General features: G+C 41.5%; 4 protein-coding genes across 8 annotated transcripts in view; all 4 read left to right on the top strand.

The window, feature by feature from the left end:
- Positions 1-2,596, top strand: part of baz1a (bromodomain adjacent to zinc finger domain, 1A) — a 23,745-nt gene extending 21,149 nt beyond the window's left edge. For both annotated transcript variants that reach the window (XM_024268466.2, XM_036209898.1), the window contains one exon: positions 1,299-2,596. In XM_024268466.2, the coding sequence (XP_024124234.1) occupies positions 1,299-1,474 (176 nt within the window). In that variant the 3' untranslated portion in view covers positions 1,475-2,596. The remainder of the gene's footprint in view (positions 1-1,298) is intronic.
- Positions 2,597-5,685: 3,089 nt separating this feature from the next.
- cfl2 (cofilin 2 (muscle)) lies at positions 5,686-10,079 on the top strand (the record flags this gene model as incomplete). The annotated part of the gene is given in 4 exon segments (XM_024267965.2): positions 5,686-5,791; positions 7,796-8,103; positions 8,673-8,749; positions 8,824-10,079. Coding segments are annotated over 4 exon segments (501 nt in total). The 3' UTR covers positions 8,937-10,079.
- A 1,115-nt stretch (positions 10,080-11,194) lies between these two features.
- Positions 11,195-18,358, top strand: snx6 (sorting nexin 6). Of its 3 annotated transcripts, none has more exons than XM_024276106.2 (14): positions 11,195-11,342; positions 11,495-11,545; positions 13,026-13,130; positions 13,197-13,307; positions 13,737-13,858; positions 13,927-14,050; positions 14,136-14,231; positions 14,304-14,409; positions 14,486-14,561; positions 14,628-14,670; positions 14,744-14,830; positions 16,663-16,822; positions 16,903-16,988; positions 17,393-18,358. In XM_024276106.2, the coding sequence occupies exons 1-14, from the start codon at positions 11,337-11,339 to the stop codon at positions 17,444-17,446; spliced, it is 1,227 nt and encodes a 408-aa protein (XP_024131874.1). In that variant the 5' UTR covers positions 11,195-11,336; the 3' UTR covers positions 17,447-18,358. The 3 variants fall into 3 exon arrangements, with proteins under 3 accessions (XP_024131874.1, XP_024131882.1, XP_024131889.1); XM_024276114.2 differs by having other exon boundaries at positions 11,196-11,342; positions 14,631-14,670; XM_024276121.2 differs by having other exon boundaries at positions 11,266-11,342; positions 11,498-11,545.
- A 729-nt stretch (positions 18,359-19,087) lies between these two features.
- Positions 19,088-23,923, top strand: psma3 (proteasome 20S subunit alpha 3). Of its 2 annotated transcripts, none has more exons than XM_024270889.2 (11): positions 19,088-19,213; positions 20,679-20,761; positions 20,840-20,963; positions 21,307-21,408; positions 21,483-21,556; positions 21,675-21,747; positions 21,823-21,888; positions 23,366-23,412; positions 23,488-23,555; positions 23,644-23,708; positions 23,785-23,923. In XM_024270889.2, exons 1-11 carry the CDS (start codon positions 19,193-19,195, stop codon positions 23,827-23,829), a joined length of 768 nt encoding a protein of 255 aa, XP_024126657.1. In that variant the 5' UTR covers positions 19,088-19,192; the 3' UTR covers positions 23,830-23,923. The 2 variants fall into 2 exon arrangements, with proteins under 2 accessions (XP_024126657.1, XP_024126663.1); XM_024270895.2 differs by lacking the exon at positions 19,088-19,213 and adding an exon at positions 19,221-19,402.
- The last annotated feature ends 163 nt before the right edge of the window (positions 23,924-24,086 follow it).

Below are 24,086 nucleotides of genomic sequence, written 5' to 3'. Positions count from 1 at the left end.
GTACACACGTGTCCGAACCGTGTCCCGAACCGTGGCTTCTGATCCGTACGGACCACGGATAATCCGTGATCCGCAACACCCCTAATTTAAACTTATCTAAAGTTTATGTATCATGAACATATGTGTAAGATTTTTTCATATTTAAATCTATATATATGCAAGTGTAACTTAAAAAAAAAGCAACAGAATAAAATTGAATTTTAGATGCAACTGAGAAGTGAATTGTGCTATTTTTGGAAGAGACGGGCATCTTGTGTGGTCTTTCTATAAAATGTTTTCAATAGATTGAAGAAAAAGGAGACAGAACTTCACTTTACAGAAATAAGTTGTGATAAAACAGATTTACTTTGAATATAAATTACAATAAAAAAAAATAAATAAATAAAAAATGTCTTGACGTGCATCAAATGTAATGCCCAGTGCTTGTCCAAAGAGAGCGGCAGTCTTTTTTTGTTTTGGACGGCACTTCTTCTCCTGCGTTCCTGTCAGCAGAAAATACTGACACACAATCTACAGTGCCCTCTAGTGGTTTTTGGTGGAAAAATAACTAATATATGAGCCCATTTACGTTTAAAAAAATCACAAATAAGTTGCTCCTGAGTATAAATCGCAGCCTTGGCCAATCTATAAAAAAAAACAGCGTCTTATAGTCCGGAAAATGCAATAATGCATATTTAATTAAGAATATCACAAAAATCTCGATCATTTCCGTGACACCATGTGACCGTTTGCTAGTCTGGTGAAGAAGTCGTACTTGAATATGCCTGTAAAATGTGTTTTTTGTCGAATCTAAAGTTTTTGGAGCTTTTTTTGCACTAAAGTTTGTAAAACCCGTTTGTAAAAACTATCCGTTTAGCTGAAAAGATTGAGTGTTTTTCTAGTGAGGTGTTGTCTTCATTTACAATCTTCTTGTCATCGATTTACTGGAACTGTATCAGCAGAACTTTGAGGATGGAGAACATTTTCAGTATTTATTGTCAAATGAGTCAAAGCAACTGAGATTTGGGGTTTTTTGTTAACTGATGAAGTTAAGCAAGAAATTTTAAGAAAAATTTCAGTTTAAATTGATAAAAACCATTTCTTTCTTTTTAAATTTTGAGGTTTTTATCTGTTTTGTTGATCCTGGTTTGCTGATGTAATGTGTAAATTACGGTTAATCAATAAATATTTTTATACATGCAGTAAAAAGATGTTTATATGGCATCAATTGAAAGATAATATATTTAATGGTAAACTCCTGGTTTGATCTGAGCTGATGTCCGGTTTTTCACGATCGACGGCGTTTCCTCTGTCCACAGGTGAATTCATCTGCGACGTGGAGCTGATGTTCTCCAACTGTCTGCAGTACAACCCCCGACACACCAACGAGGCCAAGGCCGGCGTGCGCCTGCAGCAGTTCTTCCACGCCCAGCTCAGCGCACTCGGCCTATTGGAGCGCAGCTCCGCCCCGCCCAGCAAGCGTCCTCGCCACTGAACCGCCGCCCCTCAATGTGTGGGGGCCACTCTTTTTGGACTTCTGATGTTACTAAGGTCACTAAGCTCCACCCCTTTACCTGTTGGAAGGTCAGTTTTAAAGGAGTTCTACAGCTCGCCATGTGGGCTGATGGTGGACACACGAGGCCCGGGTGCGCTGCAGAACCGGTAGAACCTCAGATGGTTCTGCTGGTGTCTCCCAAAAAAAAAAACACTGAAGAACATTTGCACTGAAGCCACCTGAAGCTGTGCAGTGGCAGGTGTTCACTCAGAGAACGACCGTCCATGTGATGGAGGAAGTTTACACAAAACACCGCCAAAATAAGAGCTTCTATACAAAAGCTATGACCAATGCTTCCACTGTACTGAGCCAGATGGTCACATGACCAGAGGAGCACCATGTGGTCACATGACCAGCTCCAGCTGAGCTGCTGCATTCAGGCCCAGTCTCAAGAGGTCTGGTTCTGTTTCATATCTCAGGTTCTATCCAGATCTCATCCTTTTACCTGCTCAGCAGCTTCAATTTAAAATGTCGTCCAACTTTTTAACACGAGTACTTCTTGATGCTGTTAAGACAATTGTAGAATTTATATATTTTTCAAGAAAATCTGTTGTTGTTTTTTTGTACTCAGGTTCTTTTTTGGTGTTCTGTTAAACCGTTTAACTACATAAACCCAAACATCGCGTCTCATCGTCAGCCGTATATCTGTGCATACATTCATAAATTCCCGTTTTCACATCACTCTACAAATACTACACAAATTTGTCCAAAAATGTATTCCTGAAAAGTTTCAAGAGGAACCCTCAGAACCTCTGAGGTGACGCGTCCAGGTGGGTCGGCAGTCGTAGAATACAGGCAGGTGAAGTTAAAGTCCCGCCCCTTCCCGCTTTTATTTTTTTGGCTCTGATTAGTCTTTCGCAGAATTGTCTTCCTGATGCAAATTTTTTGTGTTTTGCGGTTGGACGTCAGTTGTAGACACTACACTGGAGCCGCCCCCCCCCCTCATTCCTCTTATTTATTTAGCTGTAGCCCATCTTTGGGTTTATTTATGCCTTCCGCTTCCTCTCAGTTCCACCTGTTTTTGTTTTGATGTTAAAATAAAAATTAGTTTTTGTACCTGCATCTCTCTCCTGTGGTCTATGAGGCCCGGCCTGCCAGAAGTGGAGTCTAAACTGTCTTTTGTCTCTGAATCTGTCAGTTTCTGGAGCCACACGGGTTTATAAATCTCTCAAATGAGGGTTTTACTGTTTTAAAGGTCTAAAACACGTGTCAAAGTGTAGGCCCGGGGGCCGGATCCGGCCCTCCAGGTCATTTTATTGTGTTATTAATGACCCGATGTTATCTTTCACTCTTTTTTAACTTGGATAATTTTGACGAAATATGTATTTTTATATATTTTTTTAGGGTAAAATACTTGAATTTTATTTTAAGTTGATTTATTCTGGAATAATATTCCTGCCTTTTTATTATTCATAATTATGTAAAAAGTTATAGTTTTAAGAGTTTCAAAATTAGCATTCTGCTAGCTTTTTGGGCTATTTTGACATTTACTAAGATTTTTTTAGGCTATTTTAGAGTTTAGAGCTACATGCTAGCTGTTTAGGCTAATTCAAGCGTTTTTTTTTTTCTCCATTTCTTAGGCTATTTTGGAGTTTAGCAAATATTTCAGCCACATGCTAGCTATTTTGGATAATTTAGGCTTCTTTCCATGTTTTAGTTTAGCTAATTTTTTACCTACATGCAAGCTGTTTAGACTAACCTAAGTTTTTTCTTTCTTTTTTTTTTTTTAGGCTAATTTGGGATTTAGCTAATATTTTACCTGGCTATCAGCTTCACTGTTTCCAGTTATAAGCTTTAGCGTTTTCAGCTATCAATTTCAGCATCTTCAGCTATCAGCACTAGCATCTTTAGCGGCCAAATTCAGCTTCCAGCATTCACACTAGCATTATCACAGGTAATACTATATATCTAGTTCATAATTATGTAAAAATGTTTTTTTTTTTTAATTTTTAAAAATGTAGTTTTAGAGCGTTTAATAAATGTTTATCCTGTTCGGCCCACGACCTCAGGTGTGTTTTGGATTTTGGCCCCTTGTGAGATTGAGTTTGACACCCCTGATCCAAATTCAAATTAATTTTATTTATATAGCACCTTTCCAGTTAAAAAACAGCTCAAAGTGCTGTACATAAAACAAATAAAAATACAAGAAAAACTATACCCCACACATGCAATAAAATAATAAGATAAGCCCCTCATAATTATAAAAACAGAAACAAACAGATAAAATAGAAAAACAAGCAGATCACAAAGGAGTAACCTGAAGGCGCTGCCCACCCTGTCCTATTGGCTGGAGTGTCAGCATCTAGGCAACATGAGGACGTCCCGCTCATCCGCCGCACCCTCCAGCCCATCCAGAACATCTCAGACTGGTTTATCTGGAGGGTTTTATTCTGCGATAAGTCAGAGATTTTATTTACAAGAGTGATTTTGCTATTTAATAAAATATGAGAACGTTCCCTTTGATATTACTAATAACGAATGAGAAAAAAAAAACAGAATTTCCCCCAAAATTAACGCATGATAAATATGAGCCACGTCAATAGTGGGTATTTCCACCATTTGCTGTAATGACAGTTTGACGTCTCCTGCTCCTCATCAGACTGGTGATGTTCTGAGGTGTTCCACTCTTCCACATGTTCTATATCCAGTTCTGCAGGTCACTTTGGGCGTTCGATCATCCATCCTCTGCCTCAGCTAGTCCCAGACGGGCTCTGTAGGGTTCAGGTCAGAGGTCACTGCTGGCCGTACCATGAGGCACTCCCACTTCCAGAAATCATTGCGACTTCATGGCCGTTTGAGTGATGAACTTGAATAACTCAATGGCTAAATCAGCTTTAGTGGAAAATGATGCCACCATGAAAATGTTTTTTTTTTCCTTACAAATGTTTCGTCTTGTTGCTGTAAAGTGGTGCTGATAAAGCTACCCATCTGCGCCGGATTCAAACACTCTTCCTGCTTTTGTTTGGTGAAGATAAAACGTTGGTTTTGTCTTATTTTGAGCTTCGTTGGTTTGAGTTAAGATCCTGAAATCCAGGAAAACAGAAGGACGACAGAAGCGCCTCGAAAAAGTGTCAGAGAGATAAAAAGAAAACAAACATGAAGCAGTTTTTGAGGAGTGTTTGTTTAACTATCAGCTAAATGTTTACTGCATAATGTAGAATTGAATTTTAAACCCTTTTAGTACTTCTTAGCGCGTGTGAATTTATCGATATTTCTCTTTTTCAACTGATTCACACTTTATATAACTGTAGTTTGAACTGCAGGAACTTTCGCCGCTTTATCATATGTACGGTTCTCTGCTTTGGATTTCAGAACATTCATGTAAATAATGTTTTTCTGCTTCAGACTCTCAGGTATTTCCTGTTTCCTTGTGACTGGAGAGTTTCAGTCTGACAGATTGCCACATGGGCATTTCTCAAACCGGACGGACGTGTTTGCTTTTGCAGGTACAGGATCATCTCTGTGGGCTTTGTTCTCCCTGAGGTGGGAGGTGCCACCATGTCAGGAGAGGCTTGGACTTCAACTTTGTAACGCTTGTTTATGAGCTGTGGACTTTGCACACACCTGGATCCAAACACACCTGTAGGAAAAACAGGTGCAATCCAGGGGTCAGGGACTTTGTTTGAGTGGAGTCAGACCAAAGGAACTGAATGGAGATTATTCACATTCTTTTAATTCTAACTATAAATCTGCAAAATTTTCCCATAAATGAGCATCACACTTAAATGAAGAGTAAAAGCAGGAAGTTGACTCCAGAGGAGGAACTTTTCTTCTGATGGCATCTTCAGGATGTCCAGAAAGATGATGCAGCTTCCCATGGATGATGCTGCATGCTGATCCCACCACCTTCCTGTTCTGCAGACGTTCTGTCCCTAAATGGGGTTCTGTAGTGTGGATCTTAAAACAGGTCTTTCTCACTTATACAGAGGAGCGCCATTTAATCACCATTTTGAAGCCTAAAAATAGCAGATAAAGATCTCCTCCCTGTTCAAATGTCTGTATCCAATGGTTTGTTTTAACTGGGCAGCTCCTCAGATCAACGTGACTGTCTGCGCGCGCTCCTTATTTAGCCCGCATTTACAAATAAAGTTGATTAAAATAAAAAAGCGCTGCCTCGTGGCCCCGCCCTCCGCCCCGCCCATCAGCCTCCGCGCCCTCCTCCTCCTCCTCCGCTCGGCTACATTCCCAGTTAGCTCTGAATCCCGACAAACCTCGCTCTGAAAACGACGCAGCGCGCTTAAACCTCCGGACAAAATGGTAAGAACCGACCAAGAACCATCTTTTGGTCGATTCGTGGTTCTGAAAACCCGGTTCGGTCGGGTCTCGGGGCTTCTTGAGTGTTCAGTGGAGCGTTAGGCGGGTCGGCTGGTAGCGTGTTGTTAGCTAGCATGGCTGCCGCTTCTTTCCGGCGGTTAATCGGCGTTTGGGAAATCTACGTACAGCTCCAGAACCGGGATTGTATAACGTTATTTGAATTAAGAAACCCAAGTCTGGCTGATTGTTTGTGTTCCGGTTTGGCAGCGCGCGCAGCCGAGTTGGGCCGCGGATACCTCCCGTGCCGTGTGGCCCGGGGCGGCCATCTTAACAAAGCGCTCATCCCGCTCGGCCACCCAACCTACACCCATCGAGGCCGACCCGAACCGGGCCGGAGAGCGAGCTGGAAGCGGCAGTGGTGTATGTGGGAGGGCGGGTTTGCCCGGGTGGTTGAGTCAGAACGTGACTGTGCAGTCTGCGGAGGCCTCGAGGCTCTGCCGCGCTTAATAAGCTAATTCGCTCCCGAGTTTCCGCCCCAATCAGTGCGTTCCTTTCATTCATCCGCAGACGCCGCTTTGGATTTTTTTTTCTTTTCTTTTTGACGCGGAGACGTCGATGGCTCGTCGTTCAGAGGACAGGAAAGCCATTTTCAGTCACTGTGAGGCGGTCCTGGCGGACAGGAAATGGCAAGGCCGACAAAGGAGCCCCTTTTTCGGACTAAGCTGCCGCATCGGTGCTCGTTGACGCACGCGCGCATTCCCCTTAAAGGGTTTCCTGTCATCTCAGACGTTTGAGCCTAGCCGGATTTAAGCACGTGCCCCTTGAAATTGAAATGTATTCTTCTGTTTGTAATCAGTCTGTGTGGTGTAATTTATCTGTCTTTTATGGGTAAATGAATAATGCTGAATTAAATAATTTGAATAAGTCGTGATGGTGGCACGTGCGGGCCTTCATCTAACCAGCAGGCCTGCTTTCCTGACTCCATCACAAACGAGCTGCTTTTCCTTTTTCCATTCTATCCTAATATTTGCATGTAGTCTCTGACAGAGTGGAGATGTTAGTTTCTATCTGTCCAGAGTTTTCCTGTACAATAAAACCAACCGTACACTGATTACATCTTAGAATTTTACCCAAAAATACAAAGAGCAACTGAAAACTCTGAAAGCAAGTAGTTATCAGATCTAACATTTCCCTGCAGTCACGTGGTGTCACTTTCCCCTAAAACATAATTGCAGTAGGGATAATGGGATGTAAGCAGGAAGTTTTTTCTTTTTTTTTTTTTTTTGATCTGTTAAAACTTTTCCTTTCCTTGATGAGACGGGCCAGAGTTTCTCGTGATGTAATTTCCTCGCTGTGACTCACAGCGAGAGGGCGAGGTCCATGACACTCCCTGCACTCGCTTCGTGTGACACTGCAAAGGTTGGAGCTCCTGCAGGAGCTCTGCCGGGCCGTGTTTCAGGAAAAGTAAACTGCGCACTTGTTCTGGATTCTCTCCTGAGTCATCAGCCCTGATAGTTTTTCCTGAACGTCAGGAGGTTTTTTGTTGACAGACCGATCACCTGGAACTGTAAATCACACTTGAAGTATCAGGCACGTTTTGAAACTGTCATGGAGGAGCATATTCTCAGCTTCTGTGTGTAGATTTATGAAGTTGGACACCACCCATGAGCTGAAGGCCGCCATAGCTAATAAATTGACCTTTGACAGTGTTTAGATTTTTATCCGCTTGGGTTGGAGTTGTCAGACTCAGAGCTCTGCTTTTGTGGATCAGATTGAGGAGCTTTAACGGGATCATCTGAGGTCTGTTAGTCCAACTCAGCTGATCAGTCTGGGACTCCGTATTGTATTTTGTGCTTAAAAAAAAACTTTGAGTTTGTTTTGGTTTTTCCTTGAAGCGAAAGGTCCTTTGTGGATCTGTTTTTCTTCAGCTCAGCAGGATTTAATGAGCTGAAGCTTCTGTGTTTTTATGAAAACGTCCACGAATGAACCCGTCTTCCTCCTCTGCAGGCATCAGGTGTGACAGTTACCGATGAAGTCATCAGGGTTTTCAACGACATGAAGGTGAGGAAGTCTTCGACCCAGGATGAGGTGAAGAAGAGGAAGAAGGCCGTGATGTTCTGTATGAGCGACGACAAGAAGAACATCATCGTAGAAGACGGGAAGCAGATCCTGGTGGGAGACATCGGCGAGACCGTGGACGACCCCTACGCCTGCTTTGTCAAGCTCCTCCCTCCCAATGACTGTAGATACGCCTTGTACGACGCCACCTATGAAACCAAGGAGTCCAAGAAAGAGGACCTGGTCTTCATTTTCTGGTATAGTAGCTTCCAGCATCATTGGTTACTGAAACCCAGCAGCTTCTGGGTTTGTCATTTAGGTTTGATCTACAGAGAAAATGAAAGGAGAAAAACAGATTGATGTTCTTTTAGAAAATTATATGATTGACATGTTAAATTGCTACGTTTTACTCAATCCTAAAGAATTTGTGGAACATTTAGGTGAAAATGTGGTGTTATTTTTATACTGAAAATAGAATGATTATAAGAACAAAACGTCAAATATCTGACAGTGAGACCTCTATTGTTTAAAAAGCAGATAAAATGCATTTTGTTGCTTCTCTGGATGTTTTTGATGGTTAATGTTCTGCCTTCAGAACCCCTCACGCCACCCTCTACCATCCTGACCACCCAAACACAAATTAATCTGCAATTAGTTGTAGTTTATTCCTGTTTTTGAGCTTGTTTAGAGAAAGTGAATTAGAAAAGCTCTTCTTGACCAGAACTTGATTGTATTCTGTGTTCTGACCCAAATACGAGCAGCATTTGTCATCAGTGTTTACCTAAAGTTGCTGCAGCTCACGTGAGCTTTTGTTTTGGTCCCACAGGGCTCCAGAGAGCGCTCCTCTGAAGAGCAAGATGATCTACGCCAGCTCCAAAGATGCCATCAAGAAGAAGTTTACAGGTAAGGCGGCGCCCCCGCCCCGCACTGATGATGCCACCAGTGACCCCGCTTTGACCCCGGGCTCGTCTCCTCAGGTATCAAACACGAGTGGCAGGTGAACGGTCTGGATGACATTCAGGACCGCGCCACGTTGGCGGAGAAGCTGGGCGGGAACGTGGTGGTGACTCTGGAAGGCAAGCCGCTGTGATGTCGCAGCAGAGCCGAGCCAACCGCTGTGCCATCAGGACCGAAGCAACCGACCCCCCCACCCACTCAAACACGCCACTTCACCCAGCAGCTCGCCCTGTCTGTATCCATGTCCTGAAGGAGTTAGCATCTCTAGGCCTCTTTGTTCTTTTTGTTCTGGTTCTTTTGCTTTGTTTTGTTTTTTTCTCAACATAAAAGGAGATCTCAGTAACATAATGGTATGCAAGCACCCCCCCAGCTCTGTGACTTTGTTCACAAACAGTACAACTATACCAAGTACCCCCCACCCCGCTGGTCGTCTCTCTCAGCCAGAGTTTTGCCAAAAAGTCGGTAATGAAGGAAGCAGGCACGTGTGGAAGAGAGCGCCGCCCAACACTGCCTCCTGCCGCACACGGGTCACGCTTTGTCCATGTGAACCCCCCCTGTAACCCCCACCCAGTGTTGTGTTAGACTATGCATCCCGTTTTCCAGCACTTTTTGTTGAAACATTAAACGTCGAATTCTGTGTTTTCTTCTCGTTCCTGCCCCCCCTCTAGCTGTTTGATCGTCGCCTTACTTTCAGTTTGAATGTAACCGTCGAGCAGAGTTACAGTGCACTTTTATTTTGTCAAGAAGCACTACAGAAGCAGAGCTGACCCCAGCAGTGAGAGATGACCCCACTCCCCCACAAACACCACCACAATAATAATATCTGGAGCCTTAAAGTGGAACATTGTTTCTGAGATCACAGGACGCCACTTTGCAATAAAAGCCTGTGGCAGATCTGACGCCTCCCGCCGTGTCTCCTTCCACCAATCACAGCCACACCTGGGATCACACGACACGCATAACGGCGCCTCCTGTCTGTGGGAGGAGCATCCGCAGATTCTCATTGTGTCTGAAAAGGTCTTATTGAATACAATAAAGCTGAAGGTCTCAAACTTGAACGGAAAGAGGGAATTTTTGGGTCTGAAATGTGTATTTTGTGTTTGAGAGTTCTGACAAGTGGTTTGTTCTGCAGCACAAGAAGGTGTAAAACTATCAAAACTCAAATGTTTGAACATCAAAAGACGATAAAATCAAATTCCAAAATGTTCTAAATATGGTTGTTGGATGAGCTGGAACGTTCCACAGACATGGATTTAAAATAAAGTTTGAAAAATGACCTCAATTCATCTGTGAGATTTTCTAAACACATTCTTAAACGAAATTCACTTTATTTACATCCGACTGTTTCTATTATCCTTTTTGACTGCTTTTATTTCAATTCGGGTCACAACAAGTTGGAGGTAAAGTGAATTCGTGGATGAGATCAATATTTCCAGCATATATAATACTTAAAGTAATTTACCTTCCAAACCCTTTCCCTTCTATTTCGTTGAGGTTGAATATATTTAAAAAATAAATACTAACCCTTTCAAATATCCTACTTTGTATTTGAATAATTAAAGGTAGTTTCAGGGAAAAAAAAACATCGATTTAGGAGAAACAGTAAAGTTTAGAGCTTCAGGTTAACTGCATTTGCATTAATGAGTGAGAAAAAAACAAATGTTATGATTTTATTTATATTTGCCTTAATTTCCTATAAATAGAATATTTAATATTTTTGAATGGTTTAAGAAAAATAATGCTACAGCTCCAAATTCACATTATATATTTTTATTATTGAACAAATAAAAAGTTTCTCATTACTATAGCAGAAGGAGTGAAATCCTCTTAAAACTTTCTATTTTAATTTAAAATTCAACAGCATAGAACAAGTAAATTAAGGTGCGTGTGAAATGTTCAGAAAAAAAAATGTAAAATGGAGGAGCTAATAATTTATGATCATACTATAAGATAATGTTATTTTTTTAAATGCTAAACATTATTGACGACGTGACCAACAAATCCGTTTTCTCTTTATTTAGATGAATTAAGAATAAATTTCTATATAACTAAGTTGGATTTAGTAAAAATATGTGTATATTTACTTTAACAGATATTCTACTCATGGAAATTTAAAGAGTAAAACTTTTGTTAATCTCTCCAGGCATAAAAATTAAATACACATAAGTCATTACTTGCGTACTAATATAATTATGAGGATGCTTGAGTCAGTAACACATATAAATGAATAGAAATGACAGTGAATTCAAATGTTTTGAAACTACATTAAATACATTGTTTTTGGCAACATAAAATAATCACAAACTTATTTTTTAAGATGAAAACTGCTATATTATTTTGATTTTAAATGAAATAGTTTTCAAATATTTCTTCAATTAAACCTTTTACTGACTACAAATGTCCTATTTTTGTTGTTTACTTTGATTTGTTATTTCTTTCACGCACCCCTCCCCCTAGTTTTCATTCAGCTGTTTGATTCTCTCGCGAGATCTGGCCACCCCGGCCCACTTCCTGTCACCAGCCGCTCGCAGCCATGATGGTGGGTGTCCGCAGCTTCTCCTCAACGATTCTTCTGTTTTTCTGTCCCTTCTCCCGGGTTGTGCGGGGCTCCGGGGGGCATGCGGGGTTTCCAGGGGGGTCTTTCCGCCTGTCTGGGGTGGTGAACTTACAGCTCTGTTTGTGTCTCCGCAGCAGGAAGGGCTGGACGACGGACCCGACTTCCTCTCCGAGGAGGACCGGGGGGTGAGTGTTCTCCCGGGGGGGCTGTGTGTCCGTCTGCGAAGACGTCCTCCTGTCTGTCAAAGTGTGTGCTGGTTCGGCTGAGTTCGGCAGGGTTCTGTGCTCTCATTCGCTTAAAGCTCTTGAGTTAGCACTGTTTTCTGTGCGATAGCTGTGTATGCTAACGCTAGCATCGTGCTAACGGGTCAGCCGAGGTTCTGGCTCCTTTTATCCGGGCCGGAGCCACCTGACGGCCGGGGAGCAGCCACAGGCCGCGAGGGGACGCCAGCTGGGAGTCAGCTGACTGTCCCTTCAGGGTGAGCCCGTCTGCGGGGAGCGAGGCCTCATTCTCTGCTAACAGCAGTAATTTAATAAAACCATTAAAGTGGAAAAGTTCTCCAAACACCAGAACCGTCTTCTCCAGAACTCCAGAGGTTCTAGTGTCTGTCACGGGGTTCTCCTGCAGAGGAAGGAGTCTTGTCTCCATGGGAAAGTTTTTATCCAGGTGTTTCCTCACCTGTGGAAGAGGTTCTCCTCCTGATGGGCTCAGGTCTTGGGTCCTCTGCTGGTTTTCATCTGATGCTCCAGAGGATGAAACTGCTGAATCCACCTGTAAAAAGACGATAAAAATCCACTTTATTGGAGGTTTTTAAGTTGTGTTTGTGTTCTGGATCCAAGTTCAGCTCTGATTCTGACTGTCACCCAAACTCAGAGTAGTGTCCATACTTTTGGAGTAGATCACAAGTGTCAAAGTCAAGGCCCTGGGGCCGGATCCGGCCCTCATTTTATTTTACTGTTATCAATGACCCAATGTTATCTTGAGCTCATGTCTAAATTGTATAACTTTGACAAAATCTGTTTTGATGGAGAGTAAAATATTGAAAGTTATTTAGGGTTTGAGTTGATTTTTTTTCTGGAATAATATTCCTGCCTTTTTATTATTCATAATTATGTTAAAAAGTTACATTTTTAAAGTTTTACAAATTGGCATTCTGCTAGCTTTTTGGACTAATTTAGCATTTACTAAGATTTTTTTTAGGCCATTTTGGAGTTTAGCCGATATTTCAGCTAAATCCCAGCCGTTTTGGCCAATTTAAGCTTATTTTTCGTTTTCTTTTAGGCTGTTTTGGAGTTGAGCTAATATTTCAGCTACCCTAATTTTTTTTTAGGTTTTATTAGGCTGATTTGGCATTTAGATAATATTTTAGTTGGCTATCACCTTAAGCGTTTTCATCCATCAGTTTAGGCATTTTTAGCTATCAATTTTAGCATCTTCATAAGGTGTGTTTGGATTTTGGCTCCTTGTGCGTCTGAGTTTGACACCCCTGGTGTAGATGAAGAAGTTCTGGAAGCTGTTCTCCTTAAAGCAGCTCTCCTCCACGTTATTGGACTTGCAACTGTTAGTTTATACTCAGAAATAAAATAAAAAATAAAAAACAGGATCCTCAGAGTAATTTGATCTCTGTGACTGTTGCATCATGGGATTTGTGGTTTCCTTTTGCAGCCACGGGCGGTCAACGTGGATCTGGAGATGGATGCGACGCTGCAGGTGGACATCTCAGACGCTCTGAGCGAGAGGGACAAAGTCAAGTTCACCGTCCACACCAAGGTGAGCCCCGGCTGAGCTGCGCCTCTCCTTGTTCCTCACCTGCTGACGGACGGCGTGTTTTCGCAGAGCACGCTCCCCAACTTCAAGCAGAACGAGTTCTCCGTGGTCCGCCAGCACGAGGAGTTCATCTGGCTGCACGACTCCTTTGTGGAAAACGAAGACTATGCAGGATACATCGTAAGGACTGTTTTCTTTAGCTCAGGTTCTTTAGTCGATTGAAGGATTAGGAATTGAGAGGATCTGCCTCACACTAATTTCAATATTTATTTCAAGTTTTCAGGTTTTATTTCAAAATTTTCTTTGTTTTTGTCAAATTTACAATGTCCTGTTTTCAAAATGTAATTTTTTTTTTCAATTGTCTATTTTTCCAAATTTTCAATTCGTTTTTAGTTCACTTTAAGCTGATCCTGATTTGACCCCATACCATCCGATGCAAAAATTAGATTTACCTGATTAAAAAATTAAAATAACTGTAAATAATTAACAGGATAAAGTGACAGCCCTAATTATAATTTGACAAAATCAAATCTGAAAACGAAGAGATTTAAATCTGACGCCATCAAATTGTTCAAAAACTCCCATGATCCTTTGTGTTTTGGATGCCAGATCCCCCCAGCGCCCCCCAGACCGGACTTTGACGCGTCCCGAGAGAAGCTGCAGAAGCTCGGGGAGGGCGAAGGCTCCATGACCAAGGAGGAGTTCACCAAAATGAAGCAGGAGCTGGAGGCGTGAGTGGCTTCACCGTTTGTTATGGACGCCCCCCAGCGCCCCCGTCTGACCTCCCTTTTCTCCTCAGGGAGTACCTGGCCATCTTCAAGAAGACGGTGGCCATGCACGAGGTCTTCCTGTGCCGCGTGGCTGCTCACCCCGTCCTCAGGAAAGATCTGAACTTCCACGTCTTCCTGGAGTACAACCAGGATGTGAGTGGCGGCGGCGGGGAGGGGGCGGGTCTTACTAATGAAACCCCTTCAGACCTGCAGGTGTGACGCCTCCCTGTCTTTTCAGCTGAGCGTTCGAGGGAAGAACAAGAAGGAGAAGCTGGAGGATTTCTTCAAGAACGTGGTGAAGTCTGCAGACGGCGTTCTGGTGGCTGGAGTCAAGGTGAGCGTGCATCCAGGTGAGGCTGGACCCGCCTCCTCTCGGGTATAAGTCCTGAGTTTCTGTGACCTTCAGGACGTGGACGATTTCTTCGAGCACGAGAAGACGTTCCTGTTGGAATACCACAACCGGGTCAAGGACTCTTCGGCCAAATGCGACCGGATGATCCGTTCGCACAAAAGTAAGACCGCCGCAGAGCGTCCGCACTGATGTTTTTGTGCGGCGATGCCTGAAGAGCCGTGTTCTTCTCCACTCAGACGCCGCCGACGACATGAACAGAATCGCCTCGTCTCTCTACATGTTGGGGACGCAGGACTCCACGGATCTTTGCAAGTACGCTCGCGTTCTTTCACGGTTAAACCTGCTCCTGGTCCTCCTCCTGACGCGTTTCTCCTCCAGCAGGTTCTTCCTGAAGGTGTCCGAGCTGTTTGAGAAGACCAGGGTGCGTCTCTGGACCGTCGCAGCCTGTTTGTTCTCCTGCTGATTGTTTTTAACTTTTCATGTTTGTTCTGAAGAAAATCGAGGCTCGGGTTGCTGCAGACGAAGATCTGAAGTTAGCTGACCTCCTCAAATATTACCTGAGAGAGTCTCAGGCTGCAAAGGTCAGTGATCCTCTGGCTCCTTACAGGACGTTTTCCGGCGTGTAAAAACTCAGTCACACTTCCAGCGATTTCAGCTCGGTATCAAAATGTTCAGCTCGTTCAGGACATTACTGCTTTTTGGTATTCCTAATTTTGATATTTTTTGAAATATTCAGTAAAATATGCTGCATAAAAAAATAATGAGAAAGTCTTCAAATTTCAAAATTTTAAGTAGAGCCTTTAAATATATTCATGGGCTATGTTCACAGCTTGTATAGTAATTTTAAAAAATATTGGAGTGTAGCTAATATCTTAGCAACATGGTAACGGTTTTTTTAGGCTAATTTGAAGTTTAGCTTCTGTTTTAGCTACAGGCTAACATTTTTGACTAATTTAGTTTAATTTTTAGGCTATTTTAGAGTCTAGCTTGTATTTTAGCAAGCTAGCTTTTTTGGCTAATGTTGCTTGTACTTTTTATGCTAATTTTGAGTTTTGCTAATATTTTAGAAACATGCTAACATTTTTGGCTAATTTTTTGTCTACTTAGGTGTTTTTATTAGGCAAATTTTATGCTTCTATTTTAGCAACATGCTAGCTTTCTTTTGGCTAATTTGGCATCTACAAAGGTTGTTTATACTAATTTTGAGTTTAGCTAATATTTTAGCAACTTGCCAACATTTTTGGCTAATTTATTATCTACTGAGGTTTTTTAGGCTAATTTAGTGTTCTGCTAGTATTTTAGCTACAGGCTAACATTTTTGACTAATTTAGTTTATTTTTTAGGCTACTTTGGAGTTTAGCTAATATTTTAGCAACATCCTAACGTTTTTGGCTTATTTGTTATCTACTCAGGTTTTTTAGGCTAATTAAGCGTTTTGCTTCTGTTTTAGCAACAGGCTAACGGTTTTGACTAGTTTACTTTTTAGGCTATTTTGAAGTTTAGCTAGTATTTAAGTAACAAGCTAACTTTTTGGCTAAATTAGCACTTATTGGAGTTTTTTATGCTAATTTTGGCGTTTTGCTAATATTTTAGCAAAATGCTAACGTTTTTGACTAATTTAGTTTACTGGGGAATTTCAGGCTATTTTGGAGTTTAGCTAGTATTTAAGCAACAAGCTAGCTTCTTTTTAGGCTAATTTTGCACCTTAACATTTTTGGCTGATTTGTTATCAACTTAAGTTTTTTGGGCTAATTTAGTATTTTGCCACTTTTTTAGCAACAAGCTAATGTTTTCGACTGATTTTTTTTTGTTTAGTATTTAAGGGTCGATCTAGCTTTTTTTTTGGAAAATTTGACATCTATTAAGGTTTTTTGAGCTAATTTTGAGTTTAGCTTTTATTTAACCAACACACTAAATGTTTTTATAAAACTGGCACGTATTAGGGATTTTTAAGCAACTTTACTACAAAATTTCAAAAACTGTAGGCCAACTTCAGCGCTCTTTCATAGTTCTTTAACGAAATTTCAAATCGTGCAAATCATTTGCATTTTCAGTAAATCCCTGCAGCAATTAAAGTCAATTGCGTTGCCATTTTCACCAAAAAGCTTTAGCATCTTCAGTGACTTCTTTCAGCATTCACACTAGTATTATTGCAGGTTCTGCAGCTTTTCTAGTATAATCTTGTTTTATTGCCAGAAACTAACAAAGGACAGAGGCTGCACGATTCATTAAAAGTTTAATAAACTATCATCTTCAATGTCTTTATTTTTGGTTAGTTTAAAGCTAATGATTGTGATGTGTGTTTTACATCCACTTTGCACATGACCCGATTAGTCGACTGCTCAGAAAAAATAATTTGTGATTAGTCGACTATTAACATAATCGTTTGTTGCATCCCTATCTGTGTCCGCAGGACCTGCTGTACCGCAGGAGCCGCTCTCTAGTGGACTACGAGAACGCTAACAAAGCCCTGGATAAAGCACGAGCGAAAAACAGGGATGTTCTGCAGGCGGAGAACAACCAGCAACTGTGCTGCCACAAGTTTGAGAAGATCTCTGAGTCGGCCAAGCAAGGTGAGAGGAGAGCTCAGGTTCACGGCGGTGGCGTCCTCCTTCCACCTGCTGCACCTTCTAAAACCAGTTTCTCTTTTCAGAACTTGTCGACTTCAAGACGAGACGAGTGGCAGCCTTCAGGAAAAACCTGGTGGAGCTGGCTGAGCTGGAGCTCAAACACGCCAAGGTACTGATCCAGATCGCACCTGCAGGGAGTTCACCTGGAGAGCAGAGCAGGTTTCTGACCAAACTTCATAATCAGCAGATCTGTAACTGCAGTTCTGCAGAGAAGCGATTAAGAAGGTCGCCTCCTGCAGGCTGACTACAACACTGCAGGGGTCTTCTTCTTTTTTTATTTTATTTTTTTAATTGTCAATGTTTAAGCAAACATTACATCAAATGAACATTAATGCCAAGAGGTGACAGTGGCAAATCTTCTACATTATGAAAAAAGACAAAGTATCAAATAAGATAATAAATAAATAAATAAAACACACAAAAAACAAACAGGTGGACTGATGTGGTGCTTCCAATTACAGCTTGTGGCCCTGCCCCTCACCTGTCCACTCTGATACGTTTCTTCTCCTGCAGGGGAACCTCCAGCTGCTGCAGAGCTGTCTGGGCGTCCTGAAAGGAAACACTTAACTGTCCGGACCCGCTGGACCCCCCCACAAGGACGGAACCAGTGAAGACAGACGAGCGACACTGACATTTCTGAACCAGAGAGCGAGAACAGGAAGTCCGTTTCCGTCTTCAGCTCCTCTCGGTCCTCCTCTCCTTCTCTGGTTCCACATCAGAACGCCTGTTCTGAACCCGGTCCAGCAGAACCACTCGTTACATTTATGGCCTTCCTCTTCTCGTTTTTTATTTGTTTTCATTCAGAAAAAGAAATAAAAGTTTCTGGTCTGTCAGCCGCAGTCTGGACCCGGTGCGGTTCTGTCCAGTAGCGTTGGACGTCTTTCAGCGGCGCCTCTGGAGGTCATCGTGGCCCCAGCAGAGTCACACCAAGATGTTCCGTCTCGCTCCAAGTCCAGCTGGAAACATCAAACTGGAAGCTTCTGACCCGGTTCTGAGGGTCAGCTGGGGAGGGAGCGGTTCTGAGACCAAACATCTTGTTTGTGTTTGAAATGACGGCTCGTTCTGTTTCTGCTGGAGTCCAGCCCCCCCCCTCATTAAAGTGTAATAATAAAGTCCTTGTACATGTTTTTATGAACTAACAGACGCTTCTCATCCGTGTGGCTCGGTTCTTCTGGTCCGACATGCTTCTTGTTTATCTTCTCGGCGGTGGAGCTTCAGTCTTGTTGCCTTAACGTCAGTCACACTTTGATTTCCTGTAAGAACAGAAAAAGAATCACACGTTCGGTTCCAGTTCTTTATTTTTTAACTGCACTGTAAATGAATGTTCTTCACTCTGATGTGACCAAAGCTTTCAGATCCAGATGGAGATGTGAGGAATTAACTCACTGGTTGGTTTGGTTGGTTGAACTTCAGCAGGTCTGTAATCCACACGGCTCTCTCTCACGCTCAATAAAGTCTCTATGGACACTTTTCTTACAAGTTCTGAGTGTGAATGTTCTTCTTTTGTTTGCCTGATGGGTGGTGAGGATTATAAACACCCGAAGGTCCTGCAGTAGAAGATGTGAATTATTCATCTAAAGATAATCATGACTGGTTCAACTTCCAAATAAGAAAAACAGGATCAAAGTATCTAAAAAAGAAATTGAGAAAAAGTGGATGATTCATGAGGAAATTCAGGTTCTGATAAAGATCTGGAGTGTTTTATTTTGAAGGGGTCTGTGGAAAGACTGGTTCTGTTTGATGTAAGGACCTAAAATTAGCTTTAGGTTAATTTGCTAAAACAAAATACTCAAAAATGACAAAAGTAGTTTTCCAATAAAAAATATAAATTAAAAAATGTAAAGAGTGAAGCTGAAAAAATGTGTATTTTAATGTATTAAGCATTATAAACAAATGAAGAGCAACAATTATTTACAAATTTATCAATTTAAATGTTTCTGATGGATTTCACTGTAAATTCTTAGGTATAATTTAAACAAGTAAACAGAATAACATCAGATGATTATAAAATATGACAAAGTAAAAAGTCTCAGAAACTTAAAGAGCTCAATAATTAACTAACAAAAAAAAATAGATACTAAATTTTGTAAAGCTTAGAAATACTCTTTATTTAACTAGAAACAGATTTTCTTTGGTTTGAAAAAATAAACACGACAACAGTAATACAATTTGTTTTGATGAAGGCCTTAAGTAATTGAAAGAAATGGCTTGGTTTTATGTTGAAGGTGAGCGTTTTATTGTGACAGATGCCCGACGGAAGTGATTGAACGTCACCGGAAACGCGGGCTGAAGCTTCTTTAAGTTTGTGTGAAAATGAGTTCCATCGGGACCGGGGTGAGTCTTTTAAAGCCTCTTCAAACCCAGCTTGTCCCCGATTAAAATAGTAAACGAAGTGTTTTTTAGTTTTTATTGGTTTGAGTGGAAAAAGGCGGCCATACTAACAGGAGCGCGTGAGCAGCAGCACGAAGCTAGCATGTTAGCTTGCTGAGTCACAGAGCGGCCGCTAACACAGAAGAAGTGAAAGTAAAACCTCGTTTTGTTGCTAATTTATTCGTTTGTTCTGGATATTTGAAAATCAGTAAGAGTTGAAAATTGTTGGTGATAATTCCGTGGGATTTTTTTGGTTCTTTATCTTCGCTTTATTTGGGATTTCTTTGCGTGAAGTGATGCTAGCTGCGGCTAGCTGACAGAACTGATGCATTGAGGAAAACCAAATTAAAACCCGATTGTTTTGTGGACCAGTCTGTTAAAAGTGATATTATTCCTACTAAGTGGAGCGGAAAGCAGCTGTTTCTGGTCAAATCGACTTTTTTAAGCTTTGACATCTTTCTAGAATGAAACAGTAAGATCTTTAGTTACTATTTTTCAATTAAAATACAAAAAAAATATAACAAGATTGCCTCAAAGATCTACTTTGAAACATTATCAATAATTCCATTGTTATAATTACACTCTTTTAATCCTCTTTCCGAAATTTTATAGTTCAGTCAGACCGGAACATTACAGAAAACAGTCTAAGCTATATTGTAAATTTACCCTTAAATAATCTGGGAGTTTTCTTTGTTTTCTTCTGTTCTGAGCTCTAAATTGTGGAGAGGAAAACACTCTAAAAACGAATCGTAACAGTGGATACGAGCTATTGGACACAACAAGAGCAGCATGAAAGTAAATTTAGTTATGGATGAGAAGGGTTCCATACAGAGAAGGATCTACAGTGATCTTGTTTGATCTGCTGAAACTAAAGACCCAGCTTCAACCAAGCACCGGTTTGTGGTCAAACCCATCGACCCCAAACCACTATGAACACAGAAAAACAAATATAAACTGATTTTAGGAAGAAAGTTCTTGGATCCAGAAGAATTTATTTGGAAATCTAGAGCACAAACATCCCTTCCTAAGTCTGTTTTTTTTTCCGGATGTGAAGAAACTTTTGCTAACATTCAGTACAATTACAGGAGAATTGGAAATGTTAAATTTAGCTCAATGTTGCCCTTTTCTCTTCCATTGGAAAACTGACCATCTAAGTTATTTATTAATTTTATACGTGTTACTTGGTTAGTAGTTTTTGCTTTACACTCATGTTTGTAGAATTTCTTCAAGATAAAAACAAATGAATTCATATATTTTTTGTTTTTATTTATGGTTGTTTATGATCAGTCACAGCTATATTTAAGCATCCAAGCTCCATCTCTTAGTCTTGATCACCGCAGTAAAAACCTTCTACCCCTGGTTTTGTGGACTCGCATTCACCTTCTCGTTTGTGAATAATTGTGTAACAATGTGTTTGTGTGTCCCGCAGTATGACCTGTCTGCCTCCACCTTCTCCCCCGATGGTCGGGTCTTCCAGGTGGAGTACGCCATGAAGGCGGTGGAGAACAGCAGGTTTGTTACCCTTCCACACCTCTCATCTCAGTTTGTGTGTCTGTGTGTAACCTGTGTGTGTTTTTGTGTAACTTCCAGCACAGCCATCGGGATCCGCTGCAAAGATGGAGTCGTGTTTGGAGTGGAGAAGCTCGTTTTGTCCAAACTTTATGAGCAGGGGTCCAACAAACGCATCTTCAACATTGACAGACACGTTGGCATGGTAACCTGACTGTATCATCTATAATTTTTCAGGTTTTCAGCTGCGACAGTTAATGCTGCAGATTTGTGTCTCGATGTGTTTTCTCTGTTGTCCTCCTGTTTTCGCACAACCTTCTTGTTTATTGAGCTATTTTAAATAATAAATGAATGAACGATGTTCTGTCAATGAAATCACACAGGAGGGTTTAGGAAGAGATTAAGGCTCTTCTGGTTCTGGTCCCGGTCTAGCTTCAGTAGTTCTGACGATCAGAATTTGGAAGCTTTTTGAGATTTCCTGTCCTCATTAGAGTTGATCAGTTTGTGGAGGAGCTCTTCTTGATGGCGGTCTGTCTCTCCCTCTCCAGGCGGTAGCCGGCCTGTTAGCTGATGCTCGCTCGCTCGCTGAAGTAGCCCGAGAAGAAGCCTCCAACTTCCGGTCGAACTATGGACACGACATTCCCCTGAAGGTATGTCTCTCTGTCTCTCCTATCAGTTCATCACGTCCGTTTCCATGACGACGCTAACGTGACTGTGGTTGCAGCACCTGTCCGACAGAGTGGCCATGTACGTGCACGCGTACACGCTGTACAGCGCCGTGAGGCCGTTCGGCTGCAGGTGGGTGTCTGTCAGCCTGAACAGGTTTTTGGGGAACTGTGATGCGTTCAGGGACAGTAGGAACATTTGATGAGGCTCTTTGTCTTTAACCCCTCCCTCATGTGTTTGCTCCTCTCAGCTTCATTTTGGGTTCGTACGACAAAGACGACGGTCCTCAGCTCTACATGGTGGACCCGTCTGGGATCTCTTACGTGAGTGGGATGTGTTCGTGTGCACTCGGGTGACTCCAGGTGAGGTGACTGACCCGCCCGCCTCTGTGTCTTCAGGGTTACTGGGGGTGTGCAATCGGCAAAGCAAAGCAGGCGGCCAAGACGGAGATTGAGAAGCTGCAGGTGAGTCTGCAGGGGCACCAGTGTAGGAGGGAGTGTAGTCTCTTTGATTTGTGTGATTCTTGATGTGTAACTCTGTAATTGCAATTGTGTTGTCACATGAAAGAAAATTACAAATACAAAAAATGTAAGGCTGTCAACGTTAAAGTGTTTTGGCACGCGATTAATTAAAAAAATATTAACACATTAATATTTATTAATGCTAATTAATTACACTCTGTGAACCGTCTTCCGTCAGTTCAGGCATTAATTTCTGATAATGCTCTCTTTGTTGGGCATTATCCCCCTTATAACATGGTCACTTACAAAATGAATGATTCAATCCATTTTTAGGACTTTTTCTTGCTTTTTAGGGTTTAGATCACTTTTTCCACAAAAGGCGGACTATTTGATAGGTAATGCAGCCCGTTGTCATGGTAACGCAACATCGTACTGCTGAGCTGGAAAGCGACATAAATGCCGATCGTCATGAAACGTTCTATAAAGCATCAGTTCACCTCCTAAGTCTTGTTTTGTCTGAACATATTGAACATTGGGATGGAACTTATTTTTTAGTTGTGCATCCACACACAGCAGCCAATCAGAATAGAGCATTTGCCTGGACCAGTTAAAGTGCAGAAACATGTTTGTTTGTCAGTATCTTTATTTTCTTGGAGTAAAAATGCAGACATACGTCTTTAGAGTTCTGTTTATCTTACTGTTGGTGTGTTTTGTGCTCACAAATTACACTGCTGAATTAACACTATAAATTTTAACATCTCACACAAACAAATACATTTTTTTCATACATACAAATGAAGGGAAACAATGTCTCTCTGGCCTGTTTTTGTACAAAATCAGAATATTGTATCAAATTTAACTCATAAAACATTGATTAATTTGATTTTTGAATCGAATGACTGCACTAAAAAAAAAAAAACAATTTATATGTATAACTTAAAATTACAAATTTAAACTACCCAAACCAAAAAATCTATAAAAATTATGTACAAATTTCTTGATACAAACACAAAACTGCATTTATGCATAAATCTGATGAGACTTTTCACGTCTCAAAGATTCGTGTAAATGATGCGTTTCAATTTTTAAAGATTTGTATGTGTATTTACTCTCAAGCTGTTGTAATTTAAAGTTGTACGAGTGTAAATAGTATTTCTTTGTATTTTGTAATTTTTGTGAATCCACAATTACAAGTGTGCACAGTTATGCACAAAATGTGTTGTATGAGTTTTAAATCAAGAATTATGAAGACACAACCTGGACGAGTCTCCTTTCTCTCCATACTGGCGAGCCTTTCAGACAGGAAGTGAAAGGTGATTGGTTTATGGAAACCCCTTTATGGTTTCTGCTCAGGCCTGTTTGGGACTTCCTGTCTGAAATGTGAATAAGAGTAATTTCTTCCTGAACTTCACTGGACTCTGGTTCAGTTCTGATGTTCCAGCTGCTGTTAGATGTTCTTATCCGTCCGTTTCTCTGACAGATGAAGGACATGACGTGTCGAGAACTGGTCAAAGAAGTCGCTAAAATGTGAGTGGACGTTAAACTCTGTGAAGATTCTCTGAACCGTAAGATCCTCAAACATTTTTTTCCTTCCGTTTTTAGAATTTACATCGTTCACGACGAGGTGAAAGACAAGGCCTTTGAGCTGGAGCTCAGCTGGGTCGGAGAAGGTCAGAACCTGAACTGTTCTAGCAGCATGATGGGAAATGAATGTGGTTGTCACGGCGACGCCTGATTCTCTGGTTCTCTCCTCTGTAGTCACAAACGGACGGCACGAGTTCGTCCCCAAAGACATCAAGGAGGAAGCAGAGAAATACGCCAAGGTGAGTCCTGAGCGCTGCACTTCCTGTTGACGCCTGCGGGTGGCAGTATTGTCAGCTGACCTCCTTTCTGCTGCAGGATTCGTTGGAAGAGGAAGACGACTCGGATGAAGACAACATGTGAGCCCAGAGCTGCTTCCTCCGGTTTCCTCTGACTCGTCTGCTTTGTTCGTCACTTCTTTTGTTTTCACATTTGGAAATAAAATTCTGGAAATGTTTCCTGGCTGTTTTTCTTCTTCAGTGATTCTAAAATGAGGCTCCAACAGTCTGTGGTTACAAACTTTATTAGAAACAGAGAGCTGCTCATTGTGCACACACACTTCTGTGCGTTTCTGTATTTACAAGTTTTGCTCTCCGGAAAAAACACCACAAGGAAAAAAA

This window comes from Oryzias melastigma, linkage group LG22 (genome assembly GCF_002922805.2).
Source record: "Oryzias melastigma strain HK-1 linkage group LG22, ASM292280v2, whole genome shotgun sequence".
NCBI classification, from domain to species: Eukaryota; Metazoa; Chordata; class Actinopteri; order Beloniformes; family Adrianichthyidae; genus Oryzias; species Oryzias melastigma.
The sequence above is the reverse complement of the archived record's forward strand: the minus strand, read 5'-3'. Positions and strand labels throughout refer to the sequence as shown.